This window comes from Toxotes jaculatrix, chromosome 18 (genome assembly GCF_017976425.1).
Source record: "Toxotes jaculatrix isolate fToxJac2 chromosome 18, fToxJac2.pri, whole genome shotgun sequence".
NCBI lineage: Eukaryota > Metazoa > Chordata > Actinopteri > Toxotidae > Toxotes > Toxotes jaculatrix.
The window spans coordinates 17,020,755-17,028,708 of NC_054411.1; the positions used below are offsets into that span (position 1 = coordinate 17,020,755).

The window sequence follows — 7,954 nt, forward strand, 5'->3', positions numbered from 1 at the left end:
GTTAACAAGTCATATGTAAACTCCCAGCTAAGACACAAGCGGCAATAAACGTCAAGAATCTGAATCAGACCAGAAAATCAAACAAACAGCAGTTCATTTATTACTCTGTTGCACGTCTTTATGGGCAGAAAATGTATTCAAAGGGTAAAGGCAGAGCATCATTGACTATGTGATCACAGCTTGTGACGAACTGGAGGGATGCGCTCTCTTTTCTGCAGAGTCTCAGTCGTGTTAGAGGGAACTCTGTGACTTGGCAATTCAGCTGCGTGTCATCAAATTTATGGCTGCATGGAAAGTGGTGCAAATTATGCCATGAGCTATGTCTGCATGACAGAATTTAAGAATGATCAGACAAAGCAACGAGCCATGCTTTAACGATGCAATTTATGACTCGGTGGATCACGCGTTATGCCATTACATGTGCTTGTGTGTCACGTAATTTAGTGAGTGATCAGCTGTAGAGTATAATGGAAACCTGTCCCCGTGTAGTCAAGGGGCAATTCTCACCCCAAGTGTTAGTTTTAGCAGCTTGCTTGCCATATTTTTCCAGTTTAATAGCTGGCAAACATCTGTAACATCTGGTTCAAATGGACAGGGGGGTTGTCAGCAAAGAGAGACGCCTACAGCACAAACAGCTACAGGCCTGTTTAAATGTAGCAACTCATCATTCACACAACCTGCCTGGAAACAAATTCATCGGCAGCTATGTGTCAAAATTCAACTCGACTACAGATGACAACATGCAGCTACAATGTCGCTATGACACTCTCTGGGCCTGTTACTCCCTAAGCAGCAATCTAATCAACCAAGTATACACAGCTGTGCAGCACTAAACAAAGAAACACATAATGAGAGCATGTAGTGAGGACTCTCTCTTAAAAGTGAGCACTTCAGCTTTACCGCCAGGCGGCTGCCTGCCAATAGAGCTTCCTCTCCTGCTCTGAGCTCTGAGCCCTGCTTTGCGCCGTTTTCCAAGCTGGAGAGCAACAGAAAGGGAACGCAGTGAGCTCAGATCCCGGACCAGTCTGACCATGTGGATGACATGGCACAATGTTACATAATTCTGATAGAAATTTTCCCTGAGGAGAGATTGCTGGTGGTACTGGGAAAAAAAATTAAGTAAGGATACTGAAATATATACAGATTAAGAATCAGGGAAAAAGATTAAGTTAATATGGACTGATGAACGTCTATTGTTGCTGAATATGGATTATATTTAGTCTGGATGGGGTGCACAGTGTCGCTCAGCATCAAGAGGAGAAGAGGTGGTCTGTGAGGTCCTCCGCTCGCCATTTTTCACAGTGGACTCGCATTCTTAGCATTCCAGCAGGAGACCACTGTGGTCCATCTCAAACTGCGGTGACAAACTAATTCACAGCCCAAAGGACTCCCCGAGATTTCAACATGAAAGCCACGTACAAAAAGATTTTGGGTTGACATGTAATCAAGTGAGGTCAGCAGATCAGAAATGTTACACAGTGTCAGAAACTAGCAATCTGATGCTGTGCTACTGTGCAAGTAAAAGACAGATAACTTGTTTGTCTACAACAGGCTCATACCTCTATGAAAAGGTTATTTCACAATCACCACAATTCAATCTGTGACAATAATTTAAATATTACATTGCAAGCTTGCACGCTTAAAACCAGTTTGAGATAAATGTGTACTGTACATATTCCTATACAGTAACATTTCATGATTGCTGGGTGCTTCATCTTATCACAAACCCTTCTCATTATGCTGTGAACCATGGGTGATGTGCGACACCTGTGTAAAATGTTGCTGAAGGCCTGCTGTCCTTGGCCACCTTGCATCTCCAGCTCATTAAATCTGTCTCATTTCTTATCCCTCCACTTATTCCTATCAGAAACTGCACCAGCTTAAATATTTAATTTGGCCCTTCCTGACAGAAATAGACGGCCCTGGAATTTGATTCAGGTCAGATCCTGGACCCACATCAAAAGGGGCAGCTGTCAGGCCCCGTCTCCCAGTCAAAACAGTGTGCACTCATGTAAACCCTTTTTGCTGTTTGTGTTGAAAAGGCGCAAACCAAACAGCTGAGGGAGAGAGAGAGGGGAGGGAGGGAGGGAGGTGTCCAAACAGACCTGCACAACTGTATGTTACTTCGCAACAAATTACTCTAGTCTGAACAGACCCAACTTCAAGTGCTTAAGAGTGGATCATAATGCAGGAGTGTGCTCACTGGCTGAGGCTGCAGGAACACAACTTCATGGTGACCTGTTTCAACGCCAGTAACAAACAAAGGAGGCAGCTGTCCGTCAGTAAGGCAGTTATGGGACACTGTTCACTGTTCAGTGGCAGTTGCAGACTCTTGTGACCTGTGGAGCTGCCTGCCATCCCAACCGAGGTCTGTTCTGCCATAAAGGCTTGATTATAGCTAGCTGGCAGCCCGGTTTGGCTAGGCTAACGTCAGCTAGCCAACTTTACGTGAGCCCGTCTGTCAACAGAGCAGTGCTCCTTTAACACTCACGCTGCAAATATTTACACTTACAGAACAGGTTCAATGGACATGCAAAACATTTCCTCATTTTGGTTTCACCGAGCGACAACCAACTCACCGGCAACACAATATACAGATACGCTACTCCGGGACCCGTGTTACGGCTGGTGGTGGTTGCCAGCGACAATCACAAGGTTGAGTCTATTTCCAAGAACAGCAATATCCAAATTCAGCTATTTCTATGTGTGTGCCGGGTCAGTTTCCCAATGTTAGCCGACACCGTGAAAACAATACACCTTTAAAATATAATATAGCCGTTCATTAAAATCGTTTTTCAAAAACCACAGGAGAAAGAACAGGCGGCAAGCCAACTCCATGGCCCATGGGAACTGTTCCCATCCAACAAATACACCGAGCCTTCCTAGCTAGTGTGTGTGTGGGGGGGAATATACTTGGGGATTTAAAAGCATTGCTAGCTACCTGTTAGTCGCAGCTTCACCGGGCCATTCCGCCGAACTCCTTGGTTGGACATCTCCTCTTGGTCCCAGCCTTCACTGCACGTAGTAAAAATGTGTCGTTAAACGTAAGAAATAACAAGGTTTATCAACCACTCCGCCAGTTTTAGACAATAATGGAGTCAAGGCATTGTGGCCCGGATGTGGACTGAACTGCCATAGCGATCGCTCAGAAATGCGAAAAATCAAAAAAAAGGAAAAAGAAAATCGCGAGTGTAGCACTGCTGCAAAGTGCATTTACTACAAAAAAAGGTTTCTCCCCGGCGAAACGTACAAAAAAAACCCGAGGTGCTGTGGGAAACGCGGTGGTGCTCTTCACATCTTCGGAAGGAGCCTCTGCCTCGGACTGAGTCCTCCTCTCCGCTCCGCGAGAGTTGAACTGTGGAGCCCTCCGGTTTTAGATCCCACCTCAGGAGGCTGCTGGTAGGAGCTGACCAGTGACGACAACACGCTCAGGGGGCAGTGAAACATTTCCCCAACATGTGGCACCTAACTGTGATTCACACACTCACACAGGACCCAGTGTGTTGGTGATCATAAGTCCTGATCTTTTTTTTTTTTTTTTAATTTTGATGTTATAAGTAAGCACAGCTCCATGTGTCTCTGGCAATTAATTGCTTTTTTTTTTTTTTTTTTTTTTTTACGGGGGCGTAACTACAGTCTGTAGCCATCTAGACTCCTTCCCACCACCACTTACCTTATTTATGAGGAGGAGGGTGTCATATATGAACTTGCTGGGACACCTGTTATACACAAGTAATTGTGAGAGAGAATGTACAGTTTATGGACTGCTTAAAAAAAAGAGAAATTTAAAAAAAAACCTGCGGATTAACACAGTTCTCATAATGGCAAACTATTATATAAATTAACAAATAATATTTACAATAATAGTAAATTAAATGTAAGTAAATTTTATGAAAATCCCACCCACTCTTAGTGCTTTTTGCAACACTAGTTGTATTGTAAATAACGGAAATGAATTAATTTATAAAAAATGCCTAAAACTGCACAAAATAAGAGCTTGAATGCACTAAACTTTCATTTAAATTTAAGACTATTAATGTTAATGTACTTATTTTTAAATAAATTTTTACTACTATAATTTACTATTTATTTAATTTTCTTAGCCTATATTTAATACATTTATTTTAGATGTTTGAGACATGCCAGGGATTTTTAATACCATGGTTAACAAGCCTAAAAACAACAAACAAAAACATAAGTAAAAAAAATAATATATTTTTTTAATAAAGAAACCCTGCAGTTTGTTTAGCTTAGCATAAAAAAACAGAAACACGGGGAAACAGCTCACCTTCCTCTGACTGAAGGGAGCATGTGAAGATCACTAATTAACATTTCATTTCTTTAGTTTTTACTAAAAGTGTAAAATTAAAGTTGTGGTTTAATGGCTCTTGGCTGGGAGCAGTAACTGAGGTCATTTATGGAAATGCTATTATAGACTTGTAACTGCAATTACTTTGAATTTTCTGCTGTGTGAGTCATAATGGACACTTTACAGTAAAATAAACCCCCCACACATGATCTGACAACTTTATTTACAATCATGTTTTATCAGTCACATTAAAACAGTATGTACAGTACATACAAAAAACGGAGCAGAATTCCACAGTTACATGAACAAGGGACAAACAGTAGCAATGAGGGTACAGTACAATTAAGAGTAGAGGTATTAAGAAGAAAGTGATCTAGAAATTGAAAGTGCTCTGGTTTTCACTGATTTGGAAGGCGTAACCATCAGAGGTTGCTTCTGGGGCCACAGACTCCACCACTTCCTCCTTTAAAAATCAAGAAGAATATAAAATCAATCGTGGTTGAGGCATAAAGAAAATGTAATTCTAAAAAAAAAAAAAAGAGTTCAAATATATTTACACTTGACACTTACCTCTTCAGAGAAGTATTTTTCAATCAGGTTGAGGGCTGCTTTGTACACCATCTCATTCTCATGAGACTGCAGAGCCTCTATTTTGTCCAGTCCGCCACATTCTTCGATCATCAGACTCAGCTTGTCCGACTCCCCTATTTTATCCCCAGCCTGACAGGAAAACACACATCAGCACTTCACAGCCATCCTGTGAGCTCTAATAACAAACCAGTGAACATCAGAAAAAACTCTGATAACACTTATTTATTTATTTTTATTCTTCCATGACAATGCACTCACCATGAAGATATTGGTAATGGCATCCAAGATGACCAGGACGGTTCTGCTGTCCTTGGATGAGAGAAGATTCAGAAGAGGCTCAAGCACATTGGCCTGAACAAGGTAAACCACCTGCTGAACAGTGCCCCCACTGGTGAAGTTTGTAACAGCCCACACGGCCTCTTTCTGAGTTTTGTAGTCACCCTGCAGAGAAAAGAGAAGGGGGTGATAAGCATGACCTGAAAAGTTAGAGAAATACCAAATGAAGGCATCTGACAGTGCACTGCTAATAATGAAATGGTATTCTCTCCATTAATGAAAAGAATCCAACCAACATAAACATACCCGCACAAGCGTTTCGACCATGTATGGAACGAGGCCTGCGTTGATGACGTCCTGGATTTGAGTGTCCCTCCCTGCGGTGATGTTGGACAGAGTCCAGGCTGCCTCCTTCTGGATGTTGGCTTTTTTGTGGCGCAGCAGTCGGGGGAACATGGTCAGGGCCCCGGCATCAAGTACAGTCTGAGTCTGCTCATCTGTACCGGTCACAATGTTGCCGATGGAACGCAGGGCAGGGGTCTGAAGGAAGGGTGAAAGAGGTCAGTTTACAACATTTGAGAGCTCAGGAGTCACTGCAGAGTGATGACACAGTGTACCAGACTACATGTTATGCACAGAGCCTGCAAGGACTGAGTGACACTTTATACGTACGACGACGGGCAGCTCCTCAAATCCAAGCAGCTTCACCAGGCGAGGAATTAAGCCGGTTTGGACCACCACCTCAATGCGGTCATTTGAGCCATCCGTCAGGTATGAAACAGCCCAACATGCGTCAGCCAGCACCTCCGGGTCATCGTGGTGTAGCAGGCGAATGAGAGCGGGTAACATCTGCTGGATCGCAGCCATAGGCGGGGAGGGGTTCTTGTTGCGGCAGAGGTTTGAGAGCGTCCATGTCACATTTCTCACGTAGCTGGTCTGCAAAGCAATCAAGTAAGAGAAAAGGGCATTCATCAGTTTCACATGGAGAAGCATTTGGTTAACTCAGGGCACCCCCTGGTGGCCAATAAGAAGAAGCAATGCAGTTAAGTGCATGAGGTGAACAATTTGAATTGGACCTGAAAAATATTTGATATTATATGATAGAAAAAAAAAACACCCACACAGAAAACTCATACAAAATACTTACAGTAAATACAGACAGGTCAGGGACTGCCAGCAGACTGAGCAGAGGGGCCACAGCTCCATGCTTGATGACCCTGTCTCTAAGAGCTGATCCATCACCTAAACAGAAATAAATAAATAATAAAATATTATGTTTGCTTCTAAGCAAATAGTCATGACCATACTTAAAGACAAAAATATATTTTGTCAATTACCAGCAATGTTTCCGAGGGCCCAAACTGCTTGCTCGCTGATGTGCTGGTGGGGGGATGTGACCAGGCTAATGAAGGCAGGAATGGCCCCGCCTTCCACGACAGCAGCTGTCTGTTCAGACGTCCCAGAGGCAATGTTGGTCAGAGCCCAGGAAGCTTCAAACTGGATTGGAGGACAGTCTGCCAGCCCCAGGAACGAGACAAACTTGGAGATCAGACCGGCACTGATCATCTGGTCAATGGGAGGATGTTTGTCACGAGACAGCAGTTTCCTGTGTTCAGGATAATACAGTTAAAGTGAGTCACTGTGGTAATAGTTAGTCGTTTTTGATTGTGCAGTAACAGCTCGATGAGTGCTTTGTTCTTCTATAAATTATTACCGTGCAGCCTGTGTAGCCTGGAGCTGGGTCTCAGTATTACCACTGTTCACTCCTGTGACAATCTCTTCGACTGTCCACTGCCTGAAAGCCTGCAGAGTATTACATATCATCAGCAATGTATTAAGGAATACACAAGAGGTAGATGTCAAGATAAGATATGAATGTCTATGCATTACAAGCAAACCCCTGCAGCAACCCTGCTGGCTTTAAGAGTTCATCTATTCTTGCCTAACATAAAAGGAGTTCATAAAATTTGAAATTGAATTTTGACAACTATTGTATTGGAATATAGTGATGTTTTAAGTGTTCAGGCCAGTATTCATTGATCTGGATATATACAGCATTTAATTAAAACTTAATTAAAAGCAGAGTAAAAGGATGGATTAAAAAATTTAAAAAGTATACCTGACAGTTTTGGGTTCTTTCCTGGAGAGGAGAAGTGGCCTCTTCGGGACATGCGGACACATTTCTTCTTTTGAAGATCTGGTCATCTTTCTTCGCCTTGCGCAGCTCCACGTTCACCTCCACTCTCCTGCGTCGAAGCTCCTGCATTTATTTCAGATGAAAACCAGTTTATGAAAACCATTTCTAACCACAACTCTTTCATCAGCCTTTGTGGATGATGCAAGTTGCGGATTAAAAACTCACGTTGGCATCTTTGCCTTTGTTCTTGAACTTGTTGAGACGGGCGACGTTCTCAGACATTTTCCAAGTGACAGGGAGGGTTAGCAGCAGTGAAAAGCAAATCAAGTTTTGTGGGGTTATTCCTGTATATATATAAAAAAAAAAACAAGTTAGCTGATAAACTTTGAGCTGCCTCGTGATCCTGTAACCAGACGAATGACAAATACGTCAAGCGCAGCAGAGCGTCTACTTTACATTAACACAGGCCTGCAACAAGCTAGCTGAAGCTGGAAATATGGTAAGTACCACAAAGGAAAAAAACACATGAAAAACTGTATTTTTCTCAAAAACAAGATAATACTACTTTTAATAAAACTACATAAGCAGCTCACACACCCTTACCTCGAGCTGAAGCAGAAGATGTGGTTCATGGACGGAGC

At 42.7% G+C, this 7,954-nt stretch overlaps 2 protein-coding genes across 2 annotated transcripts in view; both read right to left on the reverse strand.

The window, feature by feature from the left end:
* The window catches only part of smurf2 (SMAD specific E3 ubiquitin protein ligase 2), a 46,729-nt gene extending 43,399 nt beyond the window's left edge, over window positions 1–3,330 (reverse strand). The window contains exon 1 of the mRNA XM_041062583.1: window positions 2,942–3,330. Within this exon, the coding sequence (XP_040918517.1) occupies window positions 2,942–2,993 (52 nt within the window). The 5' untranslated portion in view covers window positions 2,994–3,330. The remainder of the gene's footprint in view (window positions 1–2,941) is intronic.
* Window positions 3,331–4,523: 1,193 nt separating this feature from the next.
* Window positions 4,524–7,946, reverse strand: kpna2 (karyopherin alpha 2 (RAG cohort 1, importin alpha 1)). Its single transcript, XM_041063466.1, has 11 exons — window positions 7,917–7,946; window positions 7,539–7,657; window positions 7,296–7,436; window positions 6,891–6,979; window positions 6,514–6,782; window positions 6,324–6,418; window positions 5,849–6,112; window positions 5,483–5,716; window positions 5,159–5,341; window positions 4,880–5,029; window positions 4,524–4,772 (listed from the first exon to the last, which is right to left on the reverse strand). Exons 2-11 carry the CDS (start codon window positions 7,593–7,595, stop codon window positions 4,683–4,685), a joined length of 1,572 nt encoding a protein of 523 aa, XP_040919400.1. The 5' UTR covers window positions 7,596–7,657; window positions 7,917–7,946; the 3' UTR covers window positions 4,524–4,682.
* Window positions 7,947–7,954: the final 8 nt, after the last annotated feature.

Bases quoted from the DNA above. Each gene is read 5' to 3' on its own strand.
- kpna2 (XM_041063466.1), bottom strand. From the start codon at position 7,595: ATGTCTGAGAACGTCGCCCGTCTCAACAAGTTCAAGAACAAAGGCAAA. The intron at 6,419-6,513 runs GTAATTGACAAA...ATTTCTGTTTAG, and splicing joins GGCCCTCGGAAACATTGCTG to GTGATGGATCAGCTCTTAGA. The intron at 5,342-5,482 runs GTATGTTTATGT...TTTTCTCTGCAG, and splicing joins TGGTCGAAACGCTTGTGCGG to GGTGACTACAAAACTCAGAA.